The 17,430-nt window shown below is 39.1% G+C and overlaps 1 protein-coding gene across 1 annotated transcript in view; it reads right to left on the minus strand.

Annotated features, from left to right (window-relative positions):
- Positions 1-13,694, minus strand: part of LOC150078623 (uncharacterized) — a 68,708-nt gene extending 55,014 nt beyond the window's left edge. The window contains exons 1-2 of the mRNA XM_090382337.1: positions 13,640-13,694; positions 8,294-8,508 (exon numbers count right to left, since the gene is read on the minus strand). Coding sequence (XP_090238463.1) covers positions 8,294-8,502 — 209 coding nt within the window. The 5' untranslated portion in view covers positions 8,503-8,508; positions 13,640-13,694. The remainder of the gene's footprint in view (positions 1-8,293; positions 8,509-13,639) is intronic.
- Positions 13,695-17,430: the final 3,736 nt, after the last annotated feature.

Raw genomic sequence — 17,430 nt, forward strand, 5'->3', positions numbered from 1 at the left:
CAGTTATATTAAAGGAGGCAACAAAGGAAGTAAGCAAACCCTTAGCCATAATTATGAGAGCTTCCTAGGACTCAGGGGAAGAACCCATGGACTGAAGATGTGCAAATGTGACCCCAATTCACAAAGGAGGATCAAAGGGCGACACAAGTAATTATAGACCTGTTAGTTTAACTTCTGTTCCTGGAAAATTAATGGAGGCACTGGTTAAAGAAGCACTGCAGGATCATCTAGACAAGACTTCAGTTACAGCTCAGACACAGCATGGTTTTGTTAAGGGGAAGTCTTGCCTGACCAATTTGATTGGATACTATGATGCAGTCACAAAACAACTGGATGCAGGGAATAGCTTTGATATTATATATTTGGATCTTAGAAAGGCTTTTGATACTGTTGCACATGGAAGACTGCTCCACAAATTGGAGCAGTGTGGCATTGGAGGCAAATTGCTGCTATGGATAAAGGGGTGGTTGAGGGGGAGAAGACAGAGAGTGGTGATCAATGGACACTGCTCATCGTGGACTAATGTTACTAGTGGAGTCCCTCAGGGTTCAGTATTGGGTCCATTATTGTTTTCTGTATTTATAAATGATATTGATGATGGTATATCAAGCTTAATGTCCAAGTTTGCAGACGATACGAAGGTTGGTAGGGTTGTCAAGGCCACTACTGACACTATGCTACTGCAACAGAATCTGGAAAGGTTGAGCAGATGGGCTGAGAGGTGGCAAATGAAGTTTAACATTGACAAATGTAAAGTACTACATATGGGAAACAGCAGCCCCAGAGCAACATATCAACTCTGTGGTACTACACTGACAGTGGTAGAGAATGAAAGGGACCTGGGGGTGGTTGTGCAGGCAGATATGAAGTTTTCTGAGTAGTGTAGACGGGCTGCAAGAATAGCTCATGGTGTATTGTCGATGATATATAGGAATTTTTCTAGCAGGGATAAGGAGGTGATTATTCCCTTGTATAAGGCAATGGTCAGACCACACCTCGAGTACTGTATACAGGTCTGGAGGCCTCATTTCAAGAAGGATGTAGAGATGCTGGAACGAGTACAGAAAAGGTGCAACAAGATTAGTGAATGGAACAAAGGCGTGCTCTTACGAAGAAAGGCTTAAGTTTTGTAAATTACAGTGTCTGGAGACTAGGCACCGGCGAGGTGATCTGATAGAGGTGTATAAAGCCTTGAATGGTTTGAGCATGCTCAATGCTGATGGGATTCTTCCTCTTGCTCAGAAAAATCACCTGAGAGGGCATAAATTCAAATTGAGGAAAGACAGATGTAGGATAGATGTGAGGAAATTTGCCTTTAGCCAGCGGGTGGTTGGTTGGTGGAACAGACTTCCATCCCTTGTCGTGGAAGTTGATAGCCTAAATAAGTTTAAGGCTCAGCTGGACAGGTATTTCGAACGAACAGAGGGGTGAAGTGGAAGTGGTTATTTTTTATTTATTTATTTATTTTCTTTTTTTTTGGCTGATGCTGCATAAGCTTGCTTTCTTGCATCAAATGCCTCTACTAATGCTAATCAGTTGATCCCACTGTATAGAATTTAAAAACTGTCTGAGACCACTGTAGTCACCTTTACCTTATTCTGTCTTCTACCTTTTTCGACTGACTAGAAATCCTATCCATAGTTTCATTGAAGATGGTACATTGGCAAATGAAGTTTAACATTGACAAATGTAAAGTACTACACATGGGAAACAGCAACCCCAGAGCAACGTATCAACTCTGTGGTACAACACTGACAGTGGTAGAGAATGAAAGGGACTTGGGGGTGGTTGTGCAGGCAGATATGAAGTTCTCTGAGCAGTGCAGATGGGCTGCAAGAGTAGCTCATGGAGTATTGTCAACGATATACAGGAATTTTTCCAGCAGCGATAAGGAGGTGATTATTCCCTTGTATAAGGCAATGGTCAGGCCACACCTAGAGTACTGTATACAGGTCTGGAGGCCTCATTTCAAGAAGGATGTAGAGCTGCTGGAACGAGTACAGAGAAGGGCAACAAGATTAGTGAATGGAACAAATTGGTGCTCTTACGAAGAAAGGCTTAAGTTTTGCAAATTACAGTGTCTGGAGACTAGGCACCACCGAGGTGATCTGATAGATGTGTATAAAGCCTTTAATGGTTTGAGCATGCTCAATGCTGATGGGATTCTTCCTCTTGCTCAGAATAATCACCTGAGAGGGCATAAATTCAAATTGAGAAAAGACAGATGTAGGATAGACGTGCGGAAATTTGCCTTTAGCCAGCGGGTGGTTGGTGGAACAGATTTCCATCCCTTGTTGTGGAGGTTGATAGTCTAAATAAGTTTAAGGCTCAGCTGGACAGGTATTTTGAACGAACAGAGAGGTGAAGTGGAAGTGGGTTTTTTTTTTTTTTTTTTGGCTGATGCTGCATAAGCTTGCTTTCTTGCATCAAATGCCTCTACTAATGCTAATGCTAATTGCATTCCAGTTTGAGAAACCTTGCCCAATATTAGCAGCTTCAACTTGTTGAATATCCTATCCACCAGCAATTCCTTAAATGCTGATCTCCAAGTAATTCTCTAGTGGGGCAAAAACAAATTAACTAATTTTAATCATTCTAAAACTCGGCAGTTTGTTTTTGTATCTCACAGAAAAAGACATTTCTCTTATTTTTGATGACATTCAGATTTCTAGACAAGATCACATATCTCTATTAAGGATTAACCTGACTTGTAATGTCTCTTGGCATAAGCACTCATAAATATTGCTTCCTCTACATCTAAAAAACTAGGTTTTCTCTTTCACTCTTGGTATTACTTTTCTTCTAAACAGCTACCCACTCTATACAAATCTTAAACCCACCTTACCAAGGTATATTATTTGAGGTATTAGCATTAGTAGAGGCATTTGATGCAAGAAAGCAAGCTTATGCAGCATCAGCCAAAAAAAAAAACCCACTTCCACTTCACCCCTCTGTTCGTTCAAAATACCTGTCCAGCTGAGCCTTAAACTTATTTAGGTTATCAACCTCCACCACACAAGGGATGGAAGTCTGTTCCACCAACCAACCACCCGCTGGCTAAAGGCAAATTTCCGCACGTCTATCCTACATCTGTCTTTCCTCAGTTTGAATTTATGCCCTCTCAGGTGATTATTGTGAGCTAGAGGAAGAATCCCATCAGCATTGAGCATGCTCAAACCATTCAAGGCTTTATACACCTCTATCAGATCACCTCGCTGGTGCCTAGTCTCCAGACACTGTAATTTGCAAAACTTAAGCCTTTCTTCGTAAGAGCACCCCTTTGTTCCATTCATTAATCTTGTTGCCCTTCTCTTTACTCGTTCCAGCAGCTCTACATTTCTCATTATTCTCACATCTGGGGCAGTGCCCCCATAACTTTTCTCAGATTTCTAGACTTCATTAATAACCATCACATACAAGTCTCTCCACTTCCGGTCTCATAAACATTGTTTCGCTGCATGCCTTCTCTATAGATAATTCCATCGTTGCTGTTCTTCTGAACTGGCTTCTCTAATTCCCTTCCCCTTTCAAACCAGTCAACATCCATCCATTGTCCAACTTTAAATGCACAGAACCAACATTTCTTCTTCCTCATTTATCCCTTCAGCCTGTTTCCTGGAGCAACCGCTCTTCACATGTATTTCCTGAAAATTACAATTTACAAAAATTCAAGTTTAATATTTACAAATATCTTTTATCTTCAAATCACATATGGTAGGAAGTACTGCTGGTTTTAATACTTCTTGTGTTTTGTGGTTTTCATTAAAATTAAAAGAAAGGGGGGGGGGACATCTGTGACATGATCTCATTGAGGTGTTTAAGGCTTTAGATGGATTGAGTAAGTTCAATGGTGACAGAATCCTTCCTCTTGCCCAGACTGCACACCAGGGGGCATAAATTCAAATTGAGAAAGGATGGTTGTACGACTGATGTGCAGAAATTTGCCTTTTGTCAGTAGGTAGTTGATTGTTGGAACAAACTTCCATCTGGTGTTCCAGAAATGAGTAGTTTAGCATTGGAATAGGATGCAAGAAAGCAAGTTTATATAGCATCAGCCAAAAAAAAAAAAAAAAACTTCCCGTTTTACCCATCCATTCATTCCAAATGTTTGTCTGACTCTGCCTTGATGGGTGGGTGATGTGCAAAATGCAAAGTTGTTGACCTCCACTAAGACAGATGGAAGTTTGTTCTAACCATCAAATACCCACTGGCTAAAGGTAAATTTCCGCACATCTATTCTACAATTGTCTTTCCTCGATTTGAATTTATGTCCCCTCAGGTGAGTAATCTGAGCAAGAGGAAGAATCCCATTAGCACTGAGCTTGCTCAAACTATTCAAGGCCTTATATACACCTCAATTAGATCACCTCGTAGGTGATCTAATTGAGATGTATATAAGGTAACAGCAACCCTTTGTTCCACTCACCAATCTCATTGCCCTTCTCTGTACTCGTTCCAGCAGCTCTACATCTTTCCTAAAATGAAGTTTGAATAAAAAAGGGAAGACAAACGAGGGAATGGGTGGGTGATGTGCAAAATGCTTTTCTTTTTTCTATTTTTTTTTGATGATGTAAAAACTAGCTTTATTGCATGCTTGCTTGAATCCTTCCTGAATTGTTGCCATTACTAATACTAATCCATTTTACTGAATTATTTGCCGAAACCAATCCGTTCAAACATGACTTACAAAGTACTAATAATAAGGGAAGTAGGCCGCCACCTTACCAGGTTATATTCCAGATTATGGGTACACCTCAGAGAAAGTGGCTTCTTTTGCTTGAATCCGTCCCGAATTACTGGCATAAACTAATAGCCTTTTTTCACTAGCCAAAAATGAAAGTCTGTTAAATAACCCACATTTCTTTTGCTTGAATCCTGCCCGAATTCGGCCATGCCCGCAAAGCGGTGACAAGGTGTACCCATAATCTGGAGTTCAGCCATTATTCAGCATCGTATTCACACTATTAAATCATATTATTCGTGTACGATTTTTTTAGCATTAGCAGAGGCATTTGATGCAAGAAAGCAAGCTTATGCAGCATCAGCCAAAAAAAAAAAAAAAAAAACCCACTTCCACTTCACCTCTCTGTTCGTTCAAAATACCTGTCCAGCTGAGCCTTAAACTTATTTAGGCTATCAACCTCCACAACAAGGGATGGAAATCTGTTCCACCAACCACCCGCTGGCTAAAGGCAAATTTCCGCACGTCTATCCTACATCTGTCTTTCCTCAATTTGAATTTATGCCCTCTCAGGTGATTATTCTGAGCAAGAGGAAGAATCCCATCAGCATTGAGCATGCTCAAACCATTAAAGGCTTTATACACATCTATCAGATCACCTCGGTGGTGCCTAGTCTCCAGACACTGTAATTTGCAAAACTTAAGCCTTTCTTCGTAAGAGTACCAATTTGTTCCATTCACTAATCTTGTTGCCCTTCTCTGTACTCGTTCCAGCAGCTCTACATCCTTCTTGAAATGAGGCCTCCAGACCTGTATGCAGTACTCTAGGTGTGGCCTGACCATTGCCTTATACAAGGGAATAATCACCTCCTTATCCCTGCTGGAAAAATTCCTGTATATCATTGACAATACTCCATGAGCTACTCTTGCAGCCCGTCTGCACTGCTCAGAGAACTTCATATCTGCCTGCACAACCACCCCCAAGTCCCTTTCATTCTCTACCACTGTCAGTGTAGTACCACAGAGTTGATACGTTGCTCTGGGGTTGCTGTTTCCCATGTGTAGTACTTTACATTTGCCAATGTTAAACTTCATTTGCCACCTCTCAGCCCATCTGCTCAACCTTTCCAGATCCTGTTGCAGCAGCATAGTGTCAGTAGTGTCCTTGACAACCCTGCCAACCTTTGTATCGTCTGCAAACTTGGACATTAAGCTTGATATACCATCATCAATATCATTTATAAATACAGAAAACAATAATGGACCCAACACTGAGCCCTGAGGGAATCCACTAATAACTTTAGTCCACGATGAGCAGTGTCCATTGATTACCACTCTCTAGTCTTCTCCCCCTCAACCACCCCTTTATCCATAGCAGCAATTTGCCTCCAATGTCACACTGCTCCAATTTGTGTAGCAGTCTTCCATGTGCAACAGTATCAAAAGCCTTTCTAAGATCCAAGTATATAATATCAAAGCTATTCCCTGCATCCAGTTCTTTTGTGACTGCATCATAGTATCCAATCAAATTGGTCAGGCAAGACTTCCCCTTAACAAAACCATGCTGTGTCCGAGCTATAACTGAAGTCTTGTCTAAATGATCCTGTAGTGCTTCTTTAACCAGTGCCTCCATTAATTTTCCTGGAACAGAAGTTAAGCTCACAGGTCTATAATTACTTGTGTCAGCCTTTGATCCTCCTTTGTGAATTGGGGTCACATTTGCATATTTCCAGTCTATGGGTACCTCCCCTGAGTCCAAGGAAGCTCTCATAATTATGGCTAATGGTTTGCTTACTTCCTTTGCTGCCTCCTTTAATAAAACTGGATAGATTCCATCCACCCCGGGTGCCTTTCTTGTGTTTATCTTCAAAAATTTCTCCTCCACTTTACTCCCAGTTATTTCAAGATTCTGTAGCTTACTGCTAGAGTTGAATACACCTCTGGCATTCCCCTCGCTGAATAACTCCTCATGTGTGAATGTCGATGCAAAATATTCATTTAGTTTGTTAGCTACCTGAGCAGGATCATCAACAGTTGACCCATCAATATCAAGTGGACCAATCTAATTCATCCCCTTCCTTCTAGAGTTAACATAAGTAAAGAACTCTTTGCTGTTTTTCTTTGCATCCCTTGCCAAGGATTTCTCGTAATCTGCCTTCGCCTGCCTAACCTCCTTTGTAACTTGGTTGCATATCAACTTGTATCTATCATAGGCTTCTGTGTCGTGTGTTAATTTGTAAGTATCCCATGCATTTTTCTTCTCTGCCATATGCCTCATTAATTCATCTGACATCCATTTTGGCCTAAACCTTGAACAATATTTCTTAGTTGGTATGTAAAGCCTAGTGGCTTCCAAGATAAGTTCTTTGAATGCTTCCCATTTTGAATTTGCTGTTTGTAACATCATCAGTTAGTCCCACTGTGTAGAATTTAAATACTGTCTCAGTCCACCGTAGTCGCCTTTACAAAAGCAATAACCCTTCCCTTTACCCCTAATGGTAGTTACCTCTTTGAGTAAATCCCACTTCAGCACACTGTGATCACTGCCACCAAGTGGTTCATTTATCTGCAGATTCTTAATGCATGAAGAATCACTACTGATAATCAAATCAAGAGTATTACTCCCTCTAGTTGCCTCCCGAACATGCTGATGTAGAAAACAATCATCCAATAAATCCACAAAAGCCCTGCTAGTGTGTGAGTAACCAGCCCCCAAATTCCAGTCAATATCTGGGAAATTAAAATCTCCCATTATAAGACTCTCTGATTTACTGGCCCATTCTATTTCCCTGTACAGTTTCTTATTATACTCATCAGACCTATAGCACACTCCTACTCTCAATTTTGATCTCCCAATGCTTATGTCACACCAAACTGACTCAACACTGCACTGTCCAGTGATGTTGACTGGCCTCACTTCCTTGGTTTTTATGTGTTTCTTAACTAATAGCATAACCCCTCCCCCCTTCCTATCCTGTCTATCCTTTCTGTAGACGTTGTACTCCCCAAATTTCAGTTCTGCATCCCTTATATCTGTGTGACACCACGTCTCTGATATCCCAACAATATCTGCCTTTGATGTTTTGAGCAATACCTCAAATTCATCAAATTTATTTACTAAACTCCTAGCATTGGTGTACATGCAAGTATACCTGCACCTGTTTCTATTCTTAGCTACCCTAACACAACCCATGTGTTTACTTGTACCGCAATGGCTCCCAGCAGTCTCTGAAGTATCATGCATCTTGTTTTTCAGGCTTCTGCTCATTCTGATAGAAGCAGTGCAAGAATCTCTTTCACCTCTGCCAGTGGCTACTGTCAATCTATTGGTCTTTTCATCCCCCCAAGCTAGCAGTTTTCCGACCCACCTAACACTGCCTCGATAGCATCAGCAATTACTGGCATAAACTAATAGCCTTTTTTCACTAGCCAAAAATGAAAGTCTGTTAAATAACCCACATTTCTTTTGCTTGAATCCTGCCCGAATTCGGCCATGCCCGCAAAGCGGTGACAAGGTGTACCCATAATCTGGAGTTCAGCCATTATTCAGCATCGTATTCAAACTATTAAATCATATTATTCGTGTACGATTTTAATCAAATAAAAATATACCTGAGATTCTTGTACATGCTGGAGTGCACTGGAATCCCATTTTTATCTTTGCCGATTTCTTCCGTGTACCTCCAGGTACCGCCAACAGCATCCAGCTGCTCATACACAACGAAGTTATAACGATCCAGTCGACTGGAAAGGTGTCGTGCCACACATATTCCGGCAGCTCCGGCACCTATAACTATGACATTCATCGGGCTCTGCATCATGCTGCACTGGTGGAGAAAGGTTGCAGTTGTAACTTACAATTTACTTTAAAAGATATCGCCAGCTCATCGTGACCTTTGAACTGGCAATACAATACAATACAATACAATACTATATCAATTAATCCAATTACATAAATTTTAATACCTCAATTATTCACAATTTTACCGAACTTTAGTAATGTAAACCACATCTGGTCGCCTTTCTAACAAATTTACTTCTCAAACAACAAATCTGTAAATGTTTTTTTAAAAATGATTTCCTGCTGAACTATGCAAAACAAAGAAAGAGGAACGCAGCATAGGGAGTACAGTCGCAGCTACTCTGTACGCACAGCGGCGTTATTTGCTCCCGCTTATCCCTATCTGTCAACAAACACTTCATCTTGACCTTCATTTTATTAATGACCTCCATTTTAATTCTTCCCACTGTTGTGCTCGCAGTAGTAACATACCTTACTACTCTCTGGTTGTACTTATAAGAGTATAGTATACAGTATTCTGACCGATTTTCATCCGCATTCTTTAATTTTTTTTATAAAATTAATACAGTAACATATTATTACTGGAAATACATTCATTGCTAATATATGAATGAGAATACCCCAAGAATTACTTTCAGTCTAAAGATTTTATTTCAATTCCACAGAGAAGTAACTATTCTGTGAGCTACTCCTACTACAGCTTATATTTAATACATACACATTACAGTACGAACTTACTGTATTTGGGTGACATCTATTGGTGACACTCAAATGCAGACATTATCTTTTACATCAACGGACAGTGTAAAATAAATAAAATAAAACTCGCTCAAACAAGGACCCATTGGCGGGAAAAATAAATAAAAGAAATCGCGCCAATAGAAGCTTTTAAAATGTTGTTTTTAACCTTTCAGCAGGTAGCATTTTTTTTTCCTCCATAGCTTAATTTGGCCTTGTGGAGGGAGGGATTTTTATTTTATTATTATTTTTTTTATTGTTGTAGTAGTAGTAGTGGCATGTAATGCAAGAAAGCAAGTGCTTGCCTGATACACTTGCCTGATGCTGCAAGTGTATGAGCATAAGCTCATACACTTGCAGCATCAGCCAAAAAAAAAAAAAAAAAAAAATCGCACCATTCCCTCCAAATGCCTGTCCAGTTCCTCCTTAAATTTATTCAACCTATCAACTTCCACAACGACAGATGGAAGTTTGTTCCAGCAATTAACCACCCGCTGGCTAAAGGCAAATTTCTGCACATCTATTCTACATCTGTCCTTTCTTAATTTCAATTTATGCTCCCTTAGGTTCGTAATCTGAACAAGTGGAAGGATCCCATCAGAATTCAGCGTGCTCAACCCATTCAAGGCCTTAACACGTCAATCAGATCACCGCGCAGGTGTCTAGTCTCCAGCCACTGCAATTTGCAGAACTTAAGCCTCTCTTGGTAAGAGGATCCCTTCATTCCCCTCCCAATGTTGTTGCCCTTCTCTGTACACGCTCAAGGCAATCGACATCCTTCCTAAAATGAGGGCTCCAGACCTGTACGTCGTACTCAAGGCGTGGCCTGACCATTGCCTTATACAGAGGGATAATGGTCCCTCTTGTTATTTACTTATTTTTATTTTACTTATATATATATATATATATATATATATATATATATGTTTTGTTTTGGTTTTTTCTTGCTGGCAATGTAGTGAGTTACTAGAATGCGAGATGCTGGCACCAGGATAATTAGTATTGACTACTTGATGCCGGAATTCAATGTGTTTTTCCATAAATGGAATGGCAGGTTGTTTATTTATTTATTTATTATATTTTTATTAATTTTTTTATTTATTTATTTTTTATTAATTTTTTTGTTTATTTATTTTTTATTATTTTTTTTAACTTATTTTTTATTATTTTTTTTAAATTTGTTTATTATTATTTATAATTATTTTTTTCCCTGGCTTGCTTTGTGGGGAGAAATTTTAATTGAATTTCTTTGTTTGTTTAATTATTATTTTTATTTATTATTTTATTTTTATTTCTTATTTTATTTTTTTTTATTTATTTTATTTTACTTATTTCATTTTTTTTAATTTTTTTATTATATTTATTTATTATTATGTTTATTTTATTTTTTATTTTATTTATTTATTTATTTTTTTTTTTTTTTAAATTTGACACTCGGGATTGGGCGGTCTGGGTGCGGGGTGTTGGCACCCACCTGTATAGCACTACCAGGTAGGTGCGGGATTGGTGCCAATTCGCACAATGAGAGTTTTAGTAGACCCAGGTTGAAAAACATGCCTGGGACAAGCACCAGGAAGCTGCTGCCCAGGGGTGACTGCTTCCTGGTGGTGAGGTGGCCTGAATATAATGTTCAGGCCACCTGTAATGTTCATAGAGTACATGTTTTATTATAGTTCTAAGTGGATTTGGACGAGAGTCTTGGGGCGGCCATAGAACAGAAACAAAGATGAAGATGATGATGAAGCCGTTAGTATTATGACAGACTGAATTTTACAGGAGTAAAAACCTGTAACAGTAATATTAAACGAGCCACCTTTTCAAAATCTCTGATCCAAAGATGACTTGGGGGAAGGGGTAACTGAAAGCAATCCTACAATCATATCAGCCTACAAGTTGTTTTTCACGTAGAATGCACATTTTTTTAAAACTTTTTTTATTAAAAAAATACAAATGCCACAGCAAGCAATGTGCTACACCCTGTCCAATTAAAATTTTTGAGGTACCCCTTAGACGGTTAAAGGATTATCAGAAATAAGGATAAATTCTCTACTTTCTGGAATACAACAAGTGAGTAGGGAATTTGTCCTTATTTTAGTTTCTCCATATAGGGCTGTCATAATTACAACTGAGAATTATAATGCAGTGCAAAAATTAATTTTCTAAAACTCATCTTGATTGGCGACTCTTAGGGGTGGGGCAAGTTCTCAGACATCTTTAAACACGCTTTAAAGCTAGCCGGCCTGACGAACTCCTTGAACCAAAACTGATCCTGGATCAGGGACGGATTTACAAATAAGCTACAGCTTAGGACCTCACGTTACAAGGGCCATGATCCATCTTAAAAAATCCTTTTTAAACTTTTCACAGAGAAAGACCTAATGTATGTTATAGCTTAGTGTCACAACAAGTTTAAATCGGCCCTGTCCTGAATATTCACATTTGCCAGTTCATCTGCCCATTTCACTGCATTCATGAAAGGCATTTTCTCTATTCTCTGGTTGTCGTCTGTTTTTCTGAGAGAGAGAGAGAGATTCAAAAATGCTTTGCAGCGGGAAATTTCTTTAGATCCAGCAAGATCATTCAAGGCCAAAACGGAGAGTAAACTTGATTTCTCCTCTTTGGTGTTTGCAATCATATGATTTTTTTGTTAGATCATTTTGAAAAATGTTACATATCAGCAGGAAGACTACGGATAGACTTGACGGACAAAAAAAGATAAAAAAATAAAACATGGAAGTTTAATAACTACTGGTTGGCCAAGTAATATAAAATTATCAGTAATGTAAGTACAATACATAACTTATAAGTGGAAACAATCCAACTTATTCTGGAAATATTTTGAAATAATTTTATATTGTGTTTATATACAAAATTATTTTTTTCCAATAAATGATTAAGTGAACCTAATAACTAATTTTTGGTAGTACATTTTAAAACTTTCTTTTTTTGATAATTTATATAATGCTGGTCGTGGGGTAGCGGATGCAAAACTCTCTGAGTTTTATGCTTACAGAGCAAAAAGGTAATTAAAAAATTGCGACAGCAAAAAAGACACAGTGTTACAAATGATGTTTAGTTTTAGCTCTGAACTGAATATACTCCATTCATATGAAAGCAGAAGTGCATAAAATCAATTATATTCATTTGTCGAAATGATGATGGAATTAGGAATACGTAAGATGCATAAAATATAACGAAAGTGAAGAATACTAGAACCAATTAGAAATTACATGGTATCTAATGTCCCACCAAAAAGTGCTTTTAGACTTCAGACTAAAAAAAAAAAAAAATACTGTTCATTCGAACACTTACAGTGGTGTCGCTTCTTTTTTTTTTTTTTTTCTTTTTTTTTTTTACCCTTGGTTAAAATAAACAGCGGAATCCTAATAACTAGTGTTTGGTATTACATTTTAAAACTTTCTCTTTTTTTAAATAATTTATATAATGCTGGCTGTGGTCGTGGGGTAGCAGATGCAAATTTGCACCTTGCGAGATCGAGTCCTAGCTGCCACAAAAGTGCACCAGAGTTGCTGCGTTGCTATGTCGGCTGCAAAAAAAAAAAAAAAAAAAAAAAAAATTACAACGAAGTTGTAAACTCTTCCATACTCGGCCATTCAGAATATAAAAGGACATTATTATTATCATTCGAAACCATTGCTGTAGATTGTTTCCAGCTCTAATTGTAAACCTGACAGCACAGTGAGGGATAGGCGGGGGAGGAGAAAGACCAAAGCATTCATAACTCAATTAACATCTCGTATCGCTCAACAAAAAAATAAAGAAGAAAATTAAAAGTGCATAGCGAGGAATTATCCAACACATAGTAAAGCGTCGATTTCTGGGTCCCCTCCATATTTTGTAGCAGAAATTCGATTCCAAAAGGTTTTGTCTCCATCCCCATGCTCCAATTAATAGTAAACAATTTTATTCAGGATCTGTCAATAGCTTTTGGTCTTATTTATAGAGATGCCTTCAAAAGAAAACATAGGCGTGTTCGTTATAGACTGAACACGGAGGGATGTGAAATTCACTCATGCGATGCAACACCCCACCGGTCCAATGAATTTCAGTATAAATACATTAAAGATCAGCTTCGGTCTTTTCTTCTGGTTTTTTTTTTTTTTTTTTTTTGCAGCTATTTAATATCACCAAACAAACGAGGAGAATTTAGCTATCTGCTATAAAACGTTTATTTATTTAATAAACAAACAAATATTTTCAATGATGGAGAACTATTCGATGCGTGGAATACTAAATGCATGCCATAGTCTACTGATCTTGTTTAATACGGACAACGTTGCACGCGGACAGAGAGAAATGGTTTATCCCTTGGATAAATCATTTCTATCATATTTAGGTTAGTCCATTCAAATTCACATTCTGCGTATCATGCATGTTGCGCGCATCATAGTACTTACAACGGCACTTTTCCTTTGCTTCCACTGAATCAGCCGCAATACACCTGAGCTGTTATACGAGGTTCGTCTGTAGCAAGGTTCGTCTATTTTATTTCTCAGAGATGCGTAGTTTCGCTCGAGGCAATAATGAATACCGGTTCTTCGTCTTTCTAAACTAGGTCATTGACGTAAAAAAATTAGCCTGAATCTTGATATCCCACTAAAAGCAGACCTTTAGACTTCAGTTATCAGTTAGCACACTTCGCTTGAATAATGTATATCTATGTTGCTATGCGATTATTACAGCCCTAGGAAGAATTATGAAATTCAGTCCAGAGAGAGAGCATATTATGAGGGAAACACCACTTTTTATTATTTAATATATGTCTCATTCAGAACTAGCCAAAGAACCCAGCCTTGACCAAGGAAATTCAACGTTAATTACGGCATATAGCTTTCTAAATCGCTCTGATGAAAGCATTGAATGATGACTAATTTACCTCAGAGGTAAAAAAAAATGCTTGAAATGAAAGTACCTCTTCAAATTTTAGAACCTATTTATTATTAATAGAGTCTAATGATTATAAGTTTCGTGGAAGTTTACTACACCTTAAAAATGATTTACATATTAATTAACTTTATTATATATTTTACATAAATTATGAATTTAAATATTCCTATTTATCTCATTTTTTGTATTTCTTCTTATTATATTTATTAATTCATATTATTATCCGTTATTTATTAATTCTTATTTCAATCTTTATTTTCATTTAACCCTAACAAACTTGTCAAAAACATTTATTACACTGGTGTGCAAAACTTAAGGACCAGTCAGGTTTTCACCTGTGGCTTCTCATAGGTTTGTTTGTTATTTTGGTTTTTAGGAGATTAGCAACTAGGGCCATATTGCTCCGGCGATATGCGGAGGTCATTCCCTGACCTTTCCGTATTCGGTGGTCACGGGCTCAAACCCCGGTCTAATCAAGAAGCGTGTGCTAAGCACTGCTGCTCTTGCCTGTCCACCTGGCTCCGGAGGCGCCGCTTCTCATAGGCTATTTGTTATTTGGTTTTTAGGAGCATTAGCAACTAAAGCCATATTGCTCCGGGGGTATGCGATGATCATTCACTGACCTTTCCGCATCCTCCGTATTTGGTGGTCATGGGCTCGAACCCCGGTCTAATCAAGAAGCGTGTGCTAGGCACTGCTGCTCCTGCCCACCTGCCTACGGAGGCTCCCGCTTCTCATAGGAGTGGTCGGGATATTATTATTATTATTATTGGGAAAAGCATACCAAAGGAATCTTGTGAGGCATAGAAATGATGAAGGAAACAACACCGACACAACAATGGAAACAAAACGGTACAGAAGGACTTTATTCAAAAATCGCAACATAGCACTGGCTGCCATGATACAGATGCATCACTGCCAAAGATGGAACAAGGGGAAGAGGTGATCCTCAGTAGGACATATGGCCACCCCTAATGTCGATGCAGGCTTTGCACCGCCTGTCAATACTCAGAACAATGTTGTTGCTAAGTTCTTGCTGTAACATCGTCCATTCCTCTGTCAGCGCCATCTTCAGCTGGTGAACATTTCTGGTCCCAGAGCGTCTCATATGTGTTCGATGGGATTTAGATCGGCAGGAGAAACGGGCAGGCCAATCCATACGAACAGTGTCCTCACTTTCCAAAAGCATATCAACAGCTGCAGTGCGATGGGGGTGTGGCGTTATCATCCATAAACACGAACTCGGGGCCAATGGCACCTCGGAACAGACGCACATAGGGAAGGATTACCTCAGTACAGTAGCGTGCACCGGTTACAGTACCGCCTTCCAGTATCTGGAGTTATGTGCGTCCATCCAAGATAACGCTTCCCCAGACGAGAACACCTCAATCCCTTTCAGTGACGTTTGCAGGGTGATACCGTGTGCTAACCTCTCGCCAGATTAGCTGACGTCCAGAATCGCTGCTGAGACTTTTTTTTTTTTTTTTTTTTTTTTTTGGTAGTTGTTGGCGCATCGGCTTCTGTGGCCATAGTGCACCTCCCAAAGGTTTTTTGCAGTACTTTGATCCAAGCCCGAGGCGGGATTCGAACCCGCGACCTTTGGGTTGCCAGGCAGGCACTTTACCCACCCGGCTAGCCCGGTCGGCGCTGCTGAGACTGAATCCACTCTCATCAGTAAAGAGTACCTTACCCCATTGCACTGCTGTCCAGTCCTTGTGTTCGATGCACCACTGTAAATGGTGTCTCCGATGGGCAGGTGTTAAAGGGACACAGCGTACTGGCCATAGGACAACCAGTCCACCTTTGTGGAGTCGCCTGACCACAGTAAACCGCGATATTCTGCGTCCTGTGCAGCTGGTTTGAAGTGGATCCCGCTGTCTGGTGTCGGTTCCTCTTGGCCTGTAGGAGTATATAGCTGTGATCATTGGGTGTTGTTTTTCGTGAACGACCACCACTGGTCCTCCGAACAGCTGTACCTGTCGTTCTGAAGGCACGTGAGACGATGCTATGGGTGATACCGAACTCTGCAGTCGCACTTCGAGCTTCCCAATTATTTGACCCCGGGTAAAGTCGTCCAGATGTTGTCTACTGGCCATTTCGTTGTCTGTAGCACTGTATGAAACCAATCGAACGTCTGTAACAATCGCGCTCACCATTCGGTATTTTTCACACAACTGCCGAACTGCTGCTTTTATCTGTTTATGTGAGCCCTCTCATCACGATTATAATTTTTCCATGTGCACCAGCTTTCTACTGAACTGCCACTGAAAATCGCCATAACTGTTTCGTTTGATTTTGTGGTTGTAACATTTAGAAATAGTGTTGATCCTTAAGTTTTGCACACCAGTGTACTAAGATAGACCACTTATGTGTTAGCACACAAATTACTCTGTATTAACTCTGTTAAATATTTTCGACAACTTTATTACGATTAGATAAAATGAAAGATTAAAATTGAGGTAAGGACAACTATGTTTAGATTAAAGAATCAAAATTAAAATTAATTATTTAAGTAAAAACACAAAAGATAATTAATAAGTAAACTATCGTATAGGTTTGTGCAATAGCATCATGCTAGTATACAGCAAACTCTAAATTAGTCTTCTTCGTCGGTGAAGCGTTACTTATTCGAGGTAATGCAATATCATGGCAACTCGTTTTGAAGGCATTCACAATAAGAGATACACGTAAAACGATGCCGTTCTCAGCTACAGAGCCGGAACTAGGGTGATGAGGGCGGGACGCTAGCTCCAGGTGCAGCATTTTAAGGGCGCGTCCGGCCAGTTATATATTTTAAAATTGCTTCATTTTTGATTTAATTACAGTCGGACCTGTGTTTAACGAACTTCTTTATAGCGAATTTTTTGAATTCCTTTTGGTAATTACGTTTAAAAGTTTCTATAGAATGAAGAAAATTTCCATATAACGAACGGATTACCAGCGACTTAGCTTTGTATGCTTTGTTTCTACCTCTTTAGGCAATTTTTAAGCAATTAGAAAGCGCAAATTAAGGATTAAAGGGATTACCGTTCTACAGTGTAAGTGGAACGTATCCCCACATACCGAGAAGTCATGCTAGTCAACTGCTTTCTATAGCCACTCAAAAGATTAAGGCGTATTCCAGACACGGATAATAGCTTCTTCATCTTCATGTTCAAGATCAACTTCTGTTCTTTGTTCAAAATAAAAATTTTACTAAGGCGCATTTAGGGCTAGAGCCTCAAGCTGCGAACAAATTTAGACTATGTATATAAAGTGCTTAGCATCATAATACACAGCCATTTCTGAGTAAACAGAAAAT

The sequence above is a fragment of the Mastigoproctus giganteus genome, chromosome 10 (genome assembly GCF_048544385.1).
Source record: "Mastigoproctus giganteus isolate SK-2022 chromosome 10, ASM4854438v1, whole genome shotgun sequence".
NCBI classification, from domain to species: Eukaryota; Metazoa; Arthropoda; class Arachnida; order Uropygi; family Thelyphonidae; genus Mastigoproctus; species Mastigoproctus giganteus.